Source organism: Saccostrea echinata, unplaced genomic scaffold (genome assembly GCF_033153115.1).
Source record: "Saccostrea echinata isolate AGI-Se365-2 ecotype Australia unplaced genomic scaffold, CSIRO_AGI_Sech_v1 ptg000002l, whole genome shotgun sequence".
Classification (NCBI taxonomy): domain Eukaryota; kingdom Metazoa; phylum Mollusca; class Bivalvia; order Ostreida; family Ostreidae; genus Saccostrea; species Saccostrea echinata.
This window is the reverse complement of record NW_026889751.1, coordinates 18,179,981-18,200,768: the sequence shown is the minus strand read 5'-3', so window position 1 is coordinate 18,200,768 and position 20,788 is coordinate 18,179,981. Positions and strand designations below refer to the sequence as shown.

The 20,788-nt window shown below is 33.0% G+C and overlaps 2 protein-coding genes across 2 annotated transcripts; both read left to right on the top strand.

Moving 5' to 3' along the window:
• Nucleotides 1-455: 455 nt before the first annotated feature.
• On the top strand, nucleotides 456-2,126 carry LOC133200993 (uncharacterized). Its single transcript, XM_061336801.1, has 3 exons — nucleotides 456-559; nucleotides 1,201-1,728; nucleotides 2,021-2,126. The coding sequence occupies exons 2-3, from the start codon at nucleotides 1,207-1,209 to the stop codon at nucleotides 2,033-2,035; spliced, it is 537 nt and encodes a 178-aa protein (XP_061192785.1). The 5' UTR covers nucleotides 456-559; nucleotides 1,201-1,206; the 3' UTR covers nucleotides 2,036-2,126.
• Nucleotides 2,127-13,783: 11,657 nt separating this feature from the next.
• On the top strand, nucleotides 13,784-15,630 carry LOC133178083 (uncharacterized). The gene has a single exon (XM_061312845.1). It carries the CDS (start codon nucleotides 13,784-13,786, stop codon nucleotides 15,623-15,625), a length of 1,842 nt encoding a protein of 613 aa, XP_061168829.1. The 3' UTR covers nucleotides 15,626-15,630.
• Nucleotides 15,631-20,788: the final 5,158 nt, after the last annotated feature.

The following is a 20,788-nucleotide window of genomic DNA, read 5'->3' as shown; positions in this document are numbered from 1 at the left end:
CATACAAAACAACAGCACTGAAAGTAAAATCAAACTTCATGGTTCATATAGGCATACAAATACATACATACATGTTAAGTATTATACAAGTCCTTTTTGGTTAATAAAAAAGAAAGAAAAACAAAACAAAACAAAGAGATATACAAGTTCATCATCACTGCACCTTATATACCTAACTTGAAAGTTTGCAATCTCAGTTCATTGCGAGAGAGAGAGAGAGAGAGAGAGAAAGAGAGAGAGAAAATTTTCAAATTTGAAATGACGAAGGGCAATGATTTAGAACAAAGAAGAAAGTTGTAATCATTAATACATGACGCATGAAATATTTCACTGTATAAACTGATTGTCAAATATAGACGTTAAGACCACAAAATAAAGAGTCCTAACGAGGAAATGGTTTACATTGCTGAATCAGTTTATTTTTGTACAACCAATCAAACAGATCAAATTTCGTGACGTAACAATACAAATTTGGGTATAAAATGGATCGAATTATGAATGACACGGTACCAGACAAGCTCAGGAAACGGTCTATTTATACTTTTCTTATATTCAGAAGGTAAGAAAATGGAAACAAAGAAAATCGTTATTAAGAACTTACAAATAATAAGTAAATAATTTCGCTGTATTAAATGATTAGCATTGTTAACATTTGCAGAGAAAGGACTAAAATTCATAGGCCTTTACTGACAATACAAATCACATGAATTAAAAATATATATAAAACAACCATAATAAATTATCGATATCAATTATGTATTTTTGGATATTTTCCATAAGCTCTAAATATTTCAAAACTAGGAATATTTTTGAGAAAAAATTATATGAAAATAATTGGCAACTTTTTTTATTAAGGAAATGTTAATGTTAAGAAACGTTAAATTCATACCGGTATTACACTGTGCAATCATATTATAAATTCATATTCTGAATCGTGAACATATATCAATAACTCATGTACCGGTACTTTAAATATGCTACTTCTATCCACCTATATGATTCACAGTCAGGTTTTTGTAAAGTAATATTCTTTGCTTCAAAACCACAAAATGCATATTGTATTTCATGTACTTTTGATTCAACTGTTAATTTGTATTTCAAAGATAAGAATACGCATTGTAAATTTCTAATGTTGGCGGATGAAACACATTGAAAAAAAAATCGAAAATATTCAGAACAAAAGACATTTTAACATTACAGGTCAGAATGATCCGTTTCTGTGTAGCCACTCTCTTGGTTGCTTACGTCGCAGCCGGAAGTTACAAGCCTTACCATCACGGCCCTGGTCACCACGGCCCAGTTCACCATGGATCAGTACACTACAATCCCTTCGCTCGAAGACCCGGACTCCATCAAAGTACATTGTTCAACGCTTTGAATAATGGCAGAACCCGTCTTTCTGGATCCGGTGGACACATAACAAAATCTCTCTCTCACCACGGTAAATCAATCCACGTGAATGATGGTCGCCACACGGCCACCGCCACTCACCACCACGACGGTACTGTTAGTGCCAATGTTCTTCCCAACCACGTTTTGGGTCAAGGTGTTCACCCATCATCTGTTCGCACACTTGGACAAGTTGGTCCCGTGGGTTCAGTTGGATCTTTAGGTCCAGTTGGTGCACTTGGACCTGTTGTCGGCGGACCCCTTGGACCTGCTGGTTCATTGGTTCACGGAGCTGGACCATACGGAGTTGGACCTAACCTTTCTGGAGGAATAAAAAGAGTAAGTTTTTTAAAAGAATAATTTCATATGCATTCTTAAGATATTTATTCTGTTTGAATACCAAGGTTTTAAAGATAACATGATTATCTGTATTTTAAGCTGTTCATTCTGTTTTAATACACACATATACTAGCGGCTGCGCATGCACTTACATGCAGCATGTAAATATTTTAATCCGATATTATGAAACCTTTGAGAAAGCAATGAAAATATGGTTTTATGTTTTAAAAGTAACACAAAAACAGTGACTTGATACACAACGTTCATAATTTTTATTTTCGTTCTGTTGCAGAAGGGTAGATACTGAATAATGGCTGTTCCGTCGTTAGAATTTGGGAGTGGAGTGAGATATATGTCTGGTATACATGTGTATGTCAATAAAAATTCAAAAATATTCACATCAGTTATTTCAATTATCTTAATTGTCCTTTGTTTTGATATTTTCATTTAAGCAATCAAATGTAAAATTAGCGCGCAGTTTGTAGAACTGATTGCAAAGACATTAAAATGGCCTCAATTACTTTAACAATAAAGCAGCTAAAGCTGTCTAAGCATATAATTACAATAGTTATCAAACAAAATGCAAAAATTAATCTAATGTATACTAGGGTGATATATTATTTGTTATGACATCAAATTTATGTCTGACAACACTTTAAATAGGTCATATTTAATAACGTTCACACGTTGCATCAAATTTGTGAATAATCACGCATAAATAAAAATGAAAAAGAGAAAATCTCACGTTTCTGTGATAACATTAAAATCTAATTTTTTTTATGTTTAATGTTAGGGCAAAATACTAGTATGCATAAAAATATGCTAGATTTTTGTGACTTTCTAATGCTGAAGTAAATGAAACTAAATACAAAAGTACTCGAAAAAGTATGAAAGTCTAATAATGATTTTTTTTAAGGTTTGTTTTTTATTCTACACTGTTTATTTCTATGATTTTATGAACACATGTAAAAGTCAATCTTTTATCCAGTAAAAAATACATGTATAATATTTATATGAATAATTAATATTCTTTCTCTCTTCTTCTGTATAGAATTATCATTCTTCAAAAACGTGGCGGTTTTAATACATTTTAGTACATGTACTTCCTGAATCTGAGTAGATGAGCTGAACATCATATTACTTTTATCTTAAAAAAAGGAAAATTAATGAATTGTTTATGAACTACATACGTCCTGTGTTAAAGAAATACAAATTCAGAAATAAGGTTAATGAGTTGTTTAAGCTGTCTAAATTTATTCCGTTCTTGTATTCCTGTACCAAAATAAAGTTTTGTTGAAGTTTATCGCCTAATTTACCATCAATTTCTTTTTAAAGGTGAATGCAATATGTATATAATGATTTACCATTTTTTCCTTAACTGTCAAGATAAAATCGACACATCCTTATATTTAAAAATGACCACTCATGTTTTATGCATTTATTGCATATAAATCAACAGCGACTGCTAATGTTCGGGGTGATCACAAAAAATGTACTAATATTATCATAAATCAAATAAGTGATATGGATACTAATATTAGAAAATTATCAGATTTTGAATTGTAGTGAGGTACTAGTAAGGACCAAGAAAACTTGAAGAAAAATATGACAAGAATGGTTTTCTGTTTTAAAATGATCCTAAAATACGAGCCATTATTCCTTGGTGTTTGAGGACACCGGTATAATGAGAAATAAGAACTAAGAATTTTAAAATTGCAAGAATTGAGCTATATTATATAAATATCGCATGTAGTTGAGGGTAACCGAGGAACAGACGAAAATGGCAATGATTTTCGCCGGATAAAATTTTTCAATGTTACCTTCAACACATGTGAATGGAATATTTATTATATATATTGAATGTTTTATGCAAAATTAATACATACATGTATAACAGCTAGAGAACCATATGCGCATAAATTCTGCGCAGTCAAATTTTTTTTTGAATATCGCCTGACGTCAAGCATTGTTAAAACGTCCTATCATAATCAGAGGGTTAACGTGTTTTTGACAAATGTTTCTCGACGAACCAGATTGACTTAGTAATTTAAGTGAATTAATAATAATAAAATAACAATAAAATTCCTCAAAAATTAATTAAGATAGTCTACAATTTTATAAAGCAATAAATGATATGTAAAACAAAAACTATTTCCATAAAAAATCATTCTGATTTTGGGAAATATTTAAAATTTTGAAAACAAGCTAATTATATTTCACATAATTTGTCTCCCTGGCTTCAAGAGAAAAAGAAGAGGGTGAAAGAATTGGAAATAAACATGCAGATGTAGAAAGAAAGAAAGCCAGCCTTTCGGCTTTTGGCCTTAAAGTAAATAGGGGTACGTCTATTTTAGATTAAAAAAAATACCTAAAGTTATCATATGAAATCTATGTATGCAACAGGGATGGGGTAATTGAAATTAGTCATTGTTATTAACTGTATTGAATACATTTTTTCACACTAATTGAAAGTTTTTATAATTGAGTTTGCTTTCAATTATAAGTAATTGAATGTATTTAAATACATTCTAAAAATGTAATGTATTTCCAATTACATCTCAATAACTCTTTTCCAAATTAAAAGAATAAAAATATGTCTAGTACGGATGCATACAGCTGTTCGGTATGGGCTTGTGTCTGTGCGATAATCAAATGCCTCATAATGTTTATACAGCATGACCACATTGCCAGGGCAATAAAAAGGGGTCTAAATTTGTTCATGTGCGAAGCCCCCTCTATCAGAGAACAAAAATATACATGTATTTGTTCTTCAAGATTTTGGAAAATAAAACTATCGCAATTGAAATGTATTTAATTACATTTTTCAAAGTAATTTAGAATAATCCATTACATTTGTAAACCTCGATGTATTTGTAATTACAAGTAATTGACAAAATTATCAATGTATTTGAAAAATAATTGAACCCAACGCTGGACTATGCAACATATAAATTTCTGATCATGGTGTTTGTCTTTTGACCTCAAAATCAATAGAATTCTATTTAGGTCACCTGAGTCATGTATTTATTACAGTTATAGTAACACGTGTGTCGATCGAACACGTGTTTGTTTATTGATATTTATACCGGAAACCAATTTTCATTGGTTAGCTATTTTAGAAATAGAACCTGTTAAACAGGTTTATCTATATGACACGCCTTCTCACCAGTTTAACAAGTAAACCCCATTCGAAGGTTCTCTCTTCGTGCAGTTTAGACGTGCTTAACCTAATGGCGGAAAATAGCGAAGAAGAATTACTTCAAGAGCCCAGTTTTACTCCAGCAGAAACTGCAAAAAATACAAGTACTAGTAGTACATTTGCTTTGACAGACGCTGTGCAGTTAATTTCGTCTACTATCAGCACTCAGTTTCAACAGCTCGCAGAGAAACTTCAACAAGAAAATAACAATTCTGCGCAGTTATTAAAGAAAAAATTGAAAGAGAACATTGCTGGAAAGCTAAAGTTTGAAGGTAACAAAGTACAATACACATTTAATGAAGAGTGCTTGGAAGAACTTGAAAAACTTAAAGATTTATCCTCGGCTGACCAAGGAATTGTCAAACGTTTGAAAGAAAAAAATCAGTACAAGACAGAAGTACATAAGAATCGCAGATGGGTCGCCAGCAGGATGGAAAACTGTCCAGGAATACCAACTCAACGACGTTGCCGAAAATTCCGATGGCGAAAAACGGATCAGAAGTGCAGAAAACAGGGCCCTTAGGCAAAGCAAACAAGGAAAGAAATCAAGATTTCAACCTTATTCTAAACCAGCTCCAGCGGCCGCGGCTGGTTCTTCTGCTCAGCTTGCTTCTTTTGGTTTTCAACAACAGAATAATCCAATGCAATCAACAAACCCTTTTCTCCAGCCCTTTCGTTCGGCTAGCAGACGCACTCCGCAGCCCAGTGACGTCTGCTATAGATGCTTTCAGACTGGACACTGGAAATCCAGATGCCCATCTCAGTTCAGTACAGCAGTGCCTTCCACCTCCAAGTGAAGTGAATGATAAGTATTTAGTCAGTTTTGATATGTTTGACCAATACAATGATAATGAAATTTTATTGCAAGAGCACATTCATTTCTTTGATGATCTTAATTCTGGCGAGTCAAAAATTTATAAAGGAATCAAGAAAAGTTTGTCAAATCATTTAGATTTCTGGAAAAGAATAGGCACTTATGATCACATTTTAAGAATAATTGAGCATGGTTATCACATTTCTTTTGAACAGAATCCACCCAGGATGTATCTGAAGAATAATAAGTCTGCTGAGGCTAATTCTTTGTTTGTTTCAGACACCATTGATGAATTGCTGAAATCAGGTTGTGTCTTACAGGTGCCGTTCAAGCCTTTTGTAGTCAGCCCCTTGAGTGTAGCGGAGAACCGAGAAAAGAAGCGTCTTATTCTAGATTTAAGTATTTTGAACAAGTATGTAAAGAAAGAAAAGATCAAATTTGAGGATTACAAAACAGCTCTACAATATTTTGAGAAAAATTGTTTTTGCATAAAGTTTGATCTAAAGTCGGGTTACCATCACATCGATATTAGTAAAGAATGCCAAACATATTTAGATTTTCAGTGGAAGGATAAGTACTATTGTTTTACTGTCCTACCTTCTGGCCTTTCAAGCGCACCTTTCGTCTTTACAAAGTGCCTTAGATCTATGGTTCGATACTGGAGAGCATGTAATATTAGAATTGTATTATACTTAGATGATGGTTTAGCTATGGCTGAAACTTATGAAAAATGTGAGAGTATTTCAGATTTCATACAGAAGTCCTTGGAAGATGCAGGCCTGCTTATTAATTTTAGCAAATCTGTTTTCAGACCAGTGCAAGAAATCGAATGGCTGGGTATACAGTGGAATTCTGTAAAATTCAGTATTTCTATTCCAGAAAGAAGAATACAAGATGTAGAAGAGACGTTATCAAGATTTATTTCTTTGTTACCTCATGTTTCAGCAAGATTTCTGGCAAAAGCTGCGGGAAAAATTATGTCTTTGCATTCCGTTTTTGGAAATATTTGCAGACTGATGACTAGATTTTGTTATATGGAGATAGTGTTAAGAAAATCTTGGGATGCAAGAATCGATTTGAAATTTCAAGAAAATACATTGAGAGAATTGAATTTTTGGTTACAGAATATACGAGTCTATAATAGCAGAAAACTGACTAATACAAACCAAGAAAGTATAATTGTTTATTCAGATGCTAGTAATGTCGCAGCAGCGGCATGTACAGTAGGTGTAGACGAACATAAGTTTCACCAGATGTGGAATGAACATGAGGTTCATAAGAGTTCTACGTGGAGAGAAATGAAAGCTATTGAACAAGCTTTATTTTCATTTAAAGACATTTTGAAATACAATTCTGTTAAATGGTTCACAGACAATCAGAACTGTGTTAAAATATTTGAGTCGGGTAGCATGAAATTAGACCTACAAGAATTGGCATTTAGCATTTTTGATTTTTGTAAAAAACATTACATAAATGTCAATGTTCAATGGGTGCCTAGAAATGCTAATGAAAAAGCTGATTATCTTAGTAAATTAATAGATTATGACGACTGGGGTGTTTCGATGGAATTTTTTGAATTTATTGATTTCATGTGGGGTCCACATACAGTTGACAGATTTGCTAACGCAAAAAACAAGAAGATATGTAGATTTAACTCTGCTTTTTGGAATCCAGGTGCAGAAGCAGTAAATTGTTTTACTCAAAATTGGGAAGACGAAAATAATTGGCTCGTACCACCGATGAGTCTAGTTATAAAAACAATTAAATATGTAATCAATTGTAAGGCAGTGGGAACTTTGGTTGTCCCAAAATGGGTATCAGCGCCATTTTGGCCCTATATTTTTAGGGAAGAAATGAAAACGTATGATTATGTGGCAGACATACTCGAATTTAAAAATTATTCAAATATTTTCGTTCAAGGGATGAATAAAAATTCCATATTTGGCTCAGAAAAATTTTACTCTTCAGTGTTAGCTATAAGATTGGATGCCCGTAAAAATTAAGTGTTTTTTTTTTTTTCAGGAGAGTGCATTGCAGTGATATGTCCTAGTTCACTTGATATGTATTGATAAGGTCCTGGTACAATGGTACTGCAGATGTGAAAGAATTATGTCTAGAAAAAGCATAGCATTTGTGATATGACACAGAAATTGTGATGGTCCTGGTACAAATGTATTGCAGATGATTTTCTTTTGACATTTAGATGCTTGATAATTAAAGCAAAGTATATTCGAGAAGGTTTTAAGAATTCTGAATATTATTGATATGGCCCTGGTACAATGGGTATGTACTGCAGATGAAGTAAGATTTATATCCTAGATAGGATTAAATTATTCAGGTGTCTTAAAATTAATGTATGTGTTTTCGTGTTATACGATTTGCAGATATATTTTCGGTTGGGAGGTGGAAGACTCTTTTTTCCAGCGTTCATGATCCACAGCTACAACAACTGGCAGAACTTCTACCTTCCTACTGTCTAAAAGCAAGGGCCGAAAGCACAACGAAAAAATACAGGTACGCATTTGACAGATTCACAAAATGGTGCAAGAACTTTGACCCACATGTCCCTAATTTACCATCAACAGATGTAAGTGTGGCTCTTTATTTGATATACATTGCTCGAAATTATAAATCTGCTTCTAAAATAGAAGAAGCCACACATGCTATCACTTGGGCACATAACCTGGCAGGATTTTCAAATCCCTGTGATTCTACTTTGGTGAAAAACACAAAGGAGGGTTGCTTACGAGACACTGGTCATTCCGTGACAAAGAAGGATCCTATAACACCCGAAATCCTCTCATCTGTTGTTTCAATATTTGGAAGTAGTCAAGCATCACTTTTTGATTTACGTACATGTTCCATTTTTTTGTTGGGTTACGCAGGATTTTTACGATTTTCAGAGATTGTTAACATCCAGAGATCTCATGTAACATTTAAAGAATCACACCTGGAATTGTTTATTGAAAAAAGCAAAACAGATGTTTATAATGAAGGAAATTTTGTGTACATTTCTCGTACGAATTCTCCTAACTGTCCAGTCAATTTACTGCAGAGATATTTGAGAATGTCGGGTATAGAGGAAAATTCGACTGATTATATTTTTAGGCAACTGTCATTCTGTAAGAAATCTGGTATTTATAAAATAAGAAAACATAATGTACCATTGTCTTATACTAGAGTAAGAGAAATTGTCTTGTCAGTTTTAAAAACTTTGGGCTTAGATTATACAAAATTTGGCGTTCATAGTTTGCGTTCGGGTGGGGCCACTGCAGCTGCAGCTTCAGGAGTCAATGACAGGCTCTTTAAAAAACACGGTCGGTGGAAAACTGATAAAGCTAAAGATGGCTACGTTCACGAAAATTTAGAAAGCAAACTCTCAGTTACTAAAAATCTGGGTATCTAGCTCTTTCTTTATTTTTCGATACTGCACTCTTGAGAGCGCTTCTGTACCTACACACTGTGTTTATTTATGGTATAAATTATTTATGTTCGGTTGAGTGTGAACGAATTAGAACATAAATGTATTTATTACAGTTATAGTAACACGTGTGTCGATCGAACACGTGTTTGTTTATTGATATTTATACCGGAAACCAATTTTCATTGGTTAGCTATTTTAGAAATAGAACCTGTTAAACAGGTTTATCTATATGACACGCCTTCTCACCAGTTTAACAAGTAAACCCCATTCGAAGGCTCTCTCTTCGTGCAGTTTAGACGTGGCACCCACCCACCCACCCACACTCACAGTATTCTATATGACTGTATGCTCATTTTATCTTTTTCTCGTTATTACATAGAATGGACTTTACAGAATTTTGATTTACAGAAGAATATATTTTTTTTGTATGATATTGAGAAATAAACTGCACTCTTGAGAGCGCTTCTGTACCTACACACTGTGTTTATTTATGGTATAAATTATTTATGTTCGGTTGAGTGTGAACGAATTAGAACATAAACTCACTTTACCAGTTATTTGGAATTCTGCACCACTTGGTCAATTCATAAATGTGTATTATATTGAAAGAAGTAATCCCCCTTTGCTATTCACCAATGATTATTAATTACTGTAAATATTGTAAATGAAAGGTCAATTGAGTTCTTCAAACTTTTTAATGGTCAAGTAGATTTTTTTAAATAATAGATCAATAAAAATGGGACAAAAATATTTTATCTTTGTACTTTAAATGTTCTTCAAAGACTAAAAGAGGCCAGTGTGAGAGTGATTGAGATGGGTTTCCTTATAGTGCTGAAGAATAATTGTTTTGTTAAGTCAACATAGGGATAGTCACAAATGAGCGTAAGTAAAGGCAAGTAAATAGATCAACTTTGAGATTTTTACTGAGCACTTAACAAATTATTCTGCTGATCCCTAATCATCCTATTTCTCTTGCTTTTGGGCAACAGATTCATTAATCAGCTGATTTTGTTTTACTTTATATGTATGTATATGTATGTATATATATATATATATATATATATATATATATATATATATATATATATATATATATATATACAACTGCTTTATTATACCCAGGTGACCATAAGGCCCTTGGGCTTTTTGTTTAAGTCATATTGACTGAAGGTATAAAATTTCATTGCAAAATTCAAACAAACTAGAGTAATCACCTGGGAACCATTTATGCATTATATGAACTTTCGACCTTGACATTTTGACCTACATGTAACAATCAATGAAAACTAAAGTTAATCTGGAAACCATTTACTACAATATATGAATTTCTGACCTTGACTTTTGACCTTTTCATCTCAAAATCAAACCTTTTTTAGGCCAAATAATTGATTGAATGTAAGTTGTTTTACGTCCCATTCGAGAATTTTTCACTCATATAGAAACGTCACCATATACCGGTGAAGGGTTTCAAATTTAGATCTTTACTCTAGATTTGCATTGAGCAGTGAGGGATCTTTAACGTGTCAACGCCTACCACGACAAGGGCCTTGGTTTTTAAGGTCTCATCCGAAGGATAAGCAACTTTCACTTCAAAGTGCCGATGGCTTGGCGAAGGAAAGTTGCTACCTATTTTTTGTCGACTTAGGTAAGTCGCGGCCGGGGCTCAAACCCACGACCTTTCAATCACGGAACGAGCGCTCTACCGTAGGCCAAATGAAGTTATGATATTAAATTTCATCGATGAAGCTCTAATAAAACTAAAAATATCATTTGGAAACTGTTATTTGCAAGTTTGAATTTCTGAGCTTGACCTTTGACCTTTTAACCTCATAATCAATAGGGTTCTTTTTTTTAGGCCATAACGAGTTGCTATGTAAAATTTCATTGCAAAACTCTCAAAGAGGCATTTTTAAGATATTGTCCAGAAACGAAAGTGTTAAACACAAAAAATATACGGATTTCTAACCTTGACCTTTGATTTTTTGTCATAAAAATCAATAGGGATCTTCTTTAGGCCATAGGAAGTTGTTATATAATATTTCGTTGCCAAATTTCATAAGCCTTTTGAGATAGCGTCCAGAAACGAAAGTGTTACACTCATCCAGAATCACAGACAAGCAGAGGTACAGATGGACAGACAGACCCAAATTAATATTCCCCACTTTCAGTGAAAGCGGAGGAACAAAATAGGTTTAGGTCTTTTATGTAAAGGACTGATCAATAACAAGAGGCCCATGGGCCACAACGTCCACACGAGTCACTATGGCCCTGCTATACTTTATCAACAGATTTTCCCTATAAATTCCTATGTAAAACTTGATAGCCCAATGTGACCGCACACTATCCACGGGGGGGGGGGGGGGGGGGCACAATATGAACAAACTTTAATATGCACTATCTGATGGTATTAACATATATATATGACTAACCATGGCTTTGTTCTTTAGAAGAAAAATTTTAAATATTTTTTCATATATTCTCCTGTGTTAAAATTTGACCGCCAATCATGGCAGCACCCTATCCAATGACGTCATGATTTGAACAAACATGAATCTACACTTTTTAATGTGGCTCTTACATATGTTTCACCTTTTCTGGCAAAGTGGTTCTTGGGGAGGAGATCTTTAAAAGATGCCATTAAATTTTCACCAATTCCTAATCAACTTTCCTTGAAGAAGATGTACCCCTGCATTTGATAAACTTAAATCCCCTTCTCCTAAGAATGCTTAGTAGCAAGTTTGGTTGAAATACGTGCAGTGTTTCTGAAGAAGAAGATGAAAATGTGAAAAGTTTACGACAAGGACGATGACAGGGACAACGACAGACAATGGACAAATTTCGACCAGAAAGGCTCACTTTAACCTTTGGCTCCGGTGATCTAATAAAAAAACTCTTCGACTGCTTTAAATATCACCATCATTTATTAGTATTATTCATGTTGATATTGCAGATGGATTTTAAGTTCATGTTAGTCATTATTGTTATTAAAGAATTATCATCTTGCCAATAATAGTTTCAAAACTAAATTACAAGTGTGAGTAGGCCACAAGGTGATGGGTTTGATTAACAACTCTAAATGCCAAACATATTTAAATTAAAAACAACTTCTTTCTTTCCAGTAAAATCTGTTATATTTAGATAAAGAGTATGTCCAAGAACTATTGTTCACATCACAAATTGGACACGATCGAGGGTACTTTGTTTAACAAGCACATCTTATTTATTATTTTGACAATTTAGCCACATCTCTGAACCTAGATATGAAAAACAAAGATTTGGTAGAGGTTTTTGTTTTCACATGTACATCAAACAATGTTTCTGAATATTCATTCAGACGTTTAAACGATAAACATACTCATAAGCTTACAAGCAGGCATTAAACGACGGACTAAACAAAAACAGAGCAGCATGTGACCTTTAAAAGTTGTTAATAAATATAACTCTTCATGATAATGATAATCCGCTATTATTCTGTTTTTCATTAGTGTTTATAATTAGTGTTTATTGTTACATTTAATTTTCTTCCTCAAAACATAATACACATGTATTAATTTCCGAAGCAACTTAATATAATGTGCGTATTTCATGAAAAAAAATTCAATTTACTATCATTAAACAGCTATTAATTAAACTACAGCTGTATTTATAAACATACTTTTGTTTTTCAGAGCATATCATGATCAACTTTAATATAATGAACAGTGAATTAATACCTAGATGTATCTATTTGCAATTGGCAAATTATTAAGCTGCTTTGTACACTTTCCCTCATTAAATAGTTCAAATTTAAGACGAACTATTTTGTGAAAATCATTAGATTTTATAATTCAAGCCATTAAAGGAATTATTTGATCTCCTTCTCATCAACCGCGGAAGTAAAATGTATTGCCGATGCTTAATAAATGAATTTTTAAACAGGAAAATTTTTCCGTATCATTTCAGATAAAGTGAAGCCAGCCAGTTATGAACACGTTGCACAAGTATGTATGTATTTAATACATTTTTTTAGAATCAAAACATCGTAATTTTTAACTCTATGAATGTGTCTTTAGTATGGAATTGTTCAATAGTAATTAGTTAAGTGATGAAATGGTACTTGAAAGACAGTGGATATTCTCTTAACTGAAAGTCTGTAAAGTATTTTTTTTAATCTCTTTTAATTTCTTCTAACACTTACGTGATGAGATAGGATTTTCTTTTTTTCAATAGTACATATAAGTACCAAATATGCATTAAAGTTAATCGATAATCTTAATACCACAAGTATGATACTCAGAACACCAAGATTTCAAATCAAATCCTCAACTAGGATAATGAAAATGCATTTAGAGTCTGTATGGATGAACCAAATTACATCCGTATAAGCATAAACAGAGAAACAATTCCTTGTTTGTATTATTTAGACATAAACATGAAGATTGCTTTTGTATTGTTAAAATATCATAAGCAATGAAGTCAAGAGTGCATAACTATGTCATTTTTTTCCTCAATGCTTTGTTTTTTTTAAAAAATCCAAATGAAAAAATTTGATGCAGATATAAAGGTTCTCTTCTCAACTGATGTTTAGTAATTTCGAATTTAAGTGTCAATTGTCCTATTTACATTCAGTTAGAACTAGATGGCAGCCGTTGGAAGGAGAGGGAGAGCGTCCTATGATCTTACATCTCCACGAAGGAGAAACAGAGCAGGTCCCAATCATGACTTAGTACCGCCACCAAATGTTCAAAATTCCCACGCGACAAAGCAACATTTCAAAAGTTCAGAAGCAACCGCTACAACCTCCCTCGAACTTCCAGCACAAACACCACGTGCTCAGAGACCTCCGGCTCCAACACCTCATGAATTGCCACCGACGCCACATTCTTTCGAGCTCACTGCGCCGACACCACATTCTCTTGGCGCTGTTCCTCCTCGCTTCTATACAAACTTACTCATGAATCAAGAAGAACCAACAAATATGTACACATGCAAAAAACATAAGGGCGAGTTACTAGAACATTATTGTGAATCCTGTCATGTGGTTGTATGCGGTTCTTGCATGGCATCGGAGGAACACAGGGACCACTTTTGTACGATCTTGTCTGACGTATTTGAAGAGAAAAAAGGGTATTTGATGACCTTTCTAAGTACTTTGGAGGGAAGTACAATGAAAAAACTGGAAACCCAATTGCAGTCCTCGGGCCAAAATGTCTCAAGGTACGAAGAGAAGGTACAGTGCATAGAATCGACAATACAGTCCGAAAAAGAAATGCTTAAGAACGAAATTGATCGCGCTTTCTGTTTGGTGGAAAACGAACTTTCTGTCATGAAGCAAATAGACCTGGGAAAACTGGAAAGCGAACAAGAGAAAGTCAAATCTCAAATAAAGACTGTTCAAAGCTTTATAGATGAGGCTAAACGCCATATCAAAGGCCAAGACAAGTTTCGTTTGCTGCAATTCATGAATGAACTTCCTTCACCTGAGGACATGACACGAAATTGTGTCTGTATGAAAGTTGAGCCGCCAACTTATGAAAGCGCAGAGAAGGATTTTGGCTTACTAAGTACTTTCTGTGGAGCCATACGTGAAAGTAAACAGCTACCCGATCAACACAGTCCTCTTGTGTCTCCAAGGTTTTTTCGAAGATTACAAAGACAAATGTCGCGAACATTAATGCATCTTCCATTCGTCATCAAATCGTTTGAAATCGGACTACAATGGGATTTGAACCTAAGCCCATGTAAATCAAAACCAGACTGTATCTGGGTAGGCTATAAGCAAAGCAAGATCGTTTTGATCGATAGCAATGGGCAAAAAATGAAGAAAATTAGATTTGGATTCCATATGGAAGATTTTGCAGAAGCGAAAAGTAAAGAGATTTATGTTACATTGTTTAAAGAAAGGTGTATTAAGAGATGTACACCAAACGGAAAGGTGAAGAAATTCTTGGACACTTCAGATTGGTCTCCAGTGGGGATATGCACCGATAGAAATGGAGACTTGCTGGTGTGTCTGACAAGAGACGGTGTTGGAAAAGTAATGAGATTTGGTAAAGAAAAAAATGTAATCCAAGATGTGATTCCCCAGCGACAAGGTGCGCCTCTTCTAAGCAAGCCTCACAGAATAACAGAGAATGCAGACCACGCGATCTGTATACTCAACCTTCCTGACAGAAACGTGGCCATTCTGCATGGAAATATGGCGTACAAGGCTATATACAATGGATCGGGAGATAATCAGAAGCGAGCTCAGTTCTATCCCACAGCAGTATGTACCGACAAACGATGTCACATTCTTGTGGCGGATCATAACAATCACTGCATTGACTTGCTGGATAGAAATGGGAAGTTTATGATGTACCTCGTCCGGGAGGACAAGATAAATAATCCCCGTTCTCTGTGTGTAGACGGCGATGGGATGGCCTGGGTGGAATACCTTAATGGAAAAGGGGGATTCAAGATCCTCATGTATTTATCGTAATGTTACTATAAATCGTCCAGCATTTTAACATGCATTTACATGAATCTTATACTAGTTTCCTAATATTTTAAATTAAATGCTTGTTAATTATTTAGGAATTATATGTATTATAAATGATATTGTACACGTACCAAGTTCGTTTATTGCGATATACAATTTAGAAAAAAAAATGTAATAAGAGAAATATGCACTTCTGAACAGAATGCATGGTAAAGTCTTCGTGAAATGGGATCATATTATTTCTTTATTTCTAAATCGAAACAAAAAACTTCTTGTTTGTGAATATTGCATTATATATATATATATATATATATATATATATATATATATATATATATATATATATATATATATATATATATATATATATATATATAAGCCACGGATAGAATATTTTATCAAATTTAAAAAAGGGGGAAAAATAGCAAAAAATTCCGAGTCTATCTATTTAATTTTACCTAGCTAATTATATAAAATACAAATATTTCTAGAAATTTGAACGGGAAGTAAAAAGTTGTCGCTTGAATTGCTATTTCGAGTTATACATCTATATTCTAAACTAAAGGAGTGCCTTATTATATGTGTAAACAGGAAATTTTTCAAGGATATTAATAAATCTGTTAAATGTGAACGGAAAATGATGGAAATATTTTAATGGTTTAAAAAAAACCCTTTCGTTTTAAAAATCTCTGTTAAAAATATGGTATTCTATAGGAAACTACATGTGAAGCTTAATGGTAACTGGCATATCCATTCTCATTGGTCCAGTTAAACTAGGAATATTAGTTATTTGTTTATATCTTATTTTGATTTTAAAGCTTAAGGATATGTAATTACGTGACCCAACAGTCCCTATCCTTCTCCATATACATGTAAGCTTTCAATGAACATGACCTTAGAATATACATTTGGTCAAGATATATATAAACCCACACCAACGGTAACAAAAAGAAAAAAACTGCGACAAGTGAAATTTTCGTTAAAAATGGGTTATATCTATTTTTCATTATTTCTACATAGGTAAAGGCAGATTTCATGCAATAGAAAAGATGAAGTCATCTTTTTCATCATAAAGTTTATTTATCATCAATATTTATATCTAGTAAAATATCCAACATGAAACATGTGTATCAGACTCTTTGGTAGGCTTTATGGAAAAACTTCCGATTGATTGATTGATTGATTATCTGTTGTTTTACACTGAGTCGGCAATATTTCAGCCAGCCATATTTCAGCGGGAAACAAATTTCGAAGAAAGATGTATGTTTGGAAGTTACACCAATGCAATTTTTGAACTATAATTTTCGTTCAATCTTAAAATTTTATTCCGTAATTGTTAAACCTTGCTTTATTCTTGTTGTACATAGCTAAGATGGATATGGAATTTCTCTAAGTATCTCTAAAGCCATATGTTAATTGAATTAAGAATACAATACATTTTGATTAATTACTTTTGGAATTTAATATAATTACACGTTTCTATAATTTCCTAGCATTTATTTTCATCTACATTAACTGTAAATATAAAGAGACGAGAACTTCAAATTCGTCATGAAAGTAATCCTTTGACTCTAAATAAACGAACATACAATGAAAAGTTTTGAAACAAGGTAAAATTTCCCATATATAGTGTAAAATCATTGAATTTGAAGACTAGGACTTCATATTATGTAGCATCGATTTTTTTTTTGTATTCCACAAACAGTATCTTTGTATAATATTTCCTATACAGCAGATACAGTTGAAAATGATAACCTTACACATTTGATCACACATTGGCCTCTTTTGGTCTTTGAAGAGTATGTAATGTATGGAGATAATGTTTTTTGTCTCATTATTAAATATTTATTATTTACAAGTCCATCTGACCATTAAAAACTATGAAAGTACTTTTTTGTATTTTATATTAAAAATTCTTGCTTAATTCTTAATCCAATTTGACCTAATAACAGCTGAACCCTGACCCTGGATAGACAATTTTTAAGAGGCATCCTTGCTTATTATCCCCCGTTTTCGTGAAAGCGAGGGGACATTAAATCTCATTCGTTTTAATGAGAAGAAATAGGGCTTTCACATGTACATTACCTGTGACACAATCTTTACAAATATACTACGATTTTTGACCCCGTGACCTTGTCCTTGAAGTTTGACCTACTTTTCAAAACATTTAACATTAATTAAAATTGGTCATAACTTTTGAAAAAGAAAAGACAGAGCTTTCATATTAAATATATATTTTGATGTAGTTTTGAGAAGCTATAATCTTTGCCATAACTGTTATTTATTTGATAATTTATGTCCTTTTTGTATGATGCACAAACAAGACAGGATACACAAACAAGACAGTTATAATATGACATAAATAATGGCAAATTTTAAATCTAAAATAAGTATTAAAAATCTGCCCCACCATCATACTTTGAATATGGTAACGTAACAGGCGACTGAATGTTCTCCAGACCAGACTTCGACATAATTGTGCATTAAATATTGACCTCTACAGATGTAATTTAATCTCAAGTCCTTTATGCTCATGTGGCAAAAAAGAAGATTCGTATCATTATTTTTTTATATGTCCAAAGTATAAAGAAGCCAGAAAGGAATTTCTTGATAAATTTTTATTATTTGATAAAATTCACATTTTAGATACACATGTTTTATAATGGGGGGTAGATTCATTGAGTGCTGTGGAGAATGAACGTCTTTTCTCTATTGTTCAAACTTCTATTAAACATTCTGGCAGATTCACATGTTAGTATTACATGTAGTATTATTATAAATATATTTATTTATATATACACGTATATACAAAATTATGTGTATGATTTTTTAAAAAGCATTGATTTGTAAATTTCACTAATATTGAATATTTTGAATGTACATATTTAACTGTGACCTAATTTAATTTAATTTAATTTTTGTAATTTACATGTAGGGAGAGTGCGTAATAAGTTTTTAGAACTTGTGCCCAATCCCTTTGTAATTAGAAACTACAATAAATTATGTTCAAACCAACCAACCAAAATAATGGCATTCCATCCAGAAAGCGGGGTACCACAATTCTTTGAATTTGCTTGTCATAACCACCAAGCACTTAGTTTACCTGCTTATAATACAGGAACAAGAGTAGGAGATTTTCAAAGAAATAATGCATTTTCTCTATATATTCAATATAGTCAGAAGAACCCTGATCCTGTGGCCATGGATTTCACAATTTCAGAAGAGGCAACCTTGATCAACACATTCAAGACTTACTTTGTTTGCTAAATACCTAAAGGCAAAGAAGAAGATTTTGAAAGAATTTATGCATTTTCATTATATAATCAATAGAGCAGCTTAGAGTCCCGCCCTAACACCAAAACCCGACCCTGGGGCCATACATTTCATAATTTTGAAAGAGGTACCCTTGCTTATCAAAATCATGCACTTACCTTAATTGCCTAATACCCAGGAGCAGAGAAGATTTTGAAATCTAGTAAATTGTATGACAAACGAGATGTCTTCACTTTTCCATTTTCAACTTTCCTTATTTATATACATGTAGTAACATTCCGCTATCATTAGCACATTGTATCAAGGTCTCCCAACTTATTCGATACTCAAGAGCATGCTCTGAGTACGATCAATTTTTAAACCGAGGCAAGCTACTGACTGATAAGTCGATATTAAATAGATCTCAACAACCTTTTGTAATTTCTATGGTCGTTAAAATGACTTTGTTAACAATTATAACCTATCATCGGGTCGTATTTTGGCTGACGTATTTCATACTAATTGTTAGGCCTATGTTTTTTCTACTACATCTGACTACCAGATCAATACATAGGGCTTAGGGCGGGTGCTTTCTTGCTTACACGTCCTGATCTAACTTCTGGATTTTTCTGGTTATTTTGTTTTATGTCTTGTTCACAGATTTATATTGTTTGTAGATTTTTTTCATCAAGTGACTTTTGGATTTGAAACGACCAATCAACACCTACATGTATCCGTTTACCTCTCCTTACATGGTCAATGTAAATTTCTTGACTTTTGATAAATACATGCATGTATTTCTAAATAAGATGTTTACTATAGAAATTTTCATTAAGCTAGCGTATTGCTAGTAAAAATGTTACATTCGGTGAAAAACAAACAAAATTTTATAAGTTTAGAGAAACCAGACCAAGATAGTATTCCATTATCCATGTCACAGGGTCATCGTTAAAGAATATAACGCTGGATTCGGATTTATGAAGTTTTAATGAGGATAACAAAGAAATGAAACCTAGAAAACATAGAAAACACACTCACAACACACACACATTAACAAGAGACAAATACAGCACATTAAACAAAATTACAAATTACACAACATGAAAATTCACGTCGCTGCCAATAAAGATAAATTACGTATTATCGAAATTGGTTTAATAAGTATTTACATCATTAGAAATAAATCTTACCAGGTATCCAGTATTATAAAATATGAAATATAATTATCACATCATCGTGAAAGTCGATGACTTCAAACATAAAGGTTTGGACCTCTTACACCGTAAAGGTAGAAATCTAATAGTTATTTGATTTGGCGGGATAAGCGCTTATGTAGTGCACGAAGTTAGTATACATGCATATTAATTATCAAATAGTGGTCTATCATTGGTCCACTGGTCGTATTCGTATACCTGGTCAGTTTGTAAACTAAAAATAGAAATATCACGTGACAAAACAAAACATTCACACATGGCACTCATTCACACAGACGGCGCTATGTTTGATTAGCAATGCGCGCTAATCAAATATAATTTATTAACAAAATATTTAATTAAATATCAACTGTGACATTCTCCCCTGCTAAGGAAAATGGCTCCTGACATTTCAAATATATTCATATAAATAACCCTGTAAAAAAACAAATTTTAAATGCAATACTAAATAAAATAAGTAAGTATATGTACATTAACACAAAGTTTGTGTGACATTCTCCCCTAAATATCTTACACATAGTACACAGGAGTTATCTGATGGCTCACCCATTCACCATACTTGTTTGGGTTTGGTGGTCTCACCTGTCTGGTAGATCTCCTTGGAACTGGTGATGTTCTAATATTTACAGAGGGAGAATTTGATACATTACGATTCAATGTCGAGGGATTGTACAGTCCCTGAAACGTTCTACTTTCC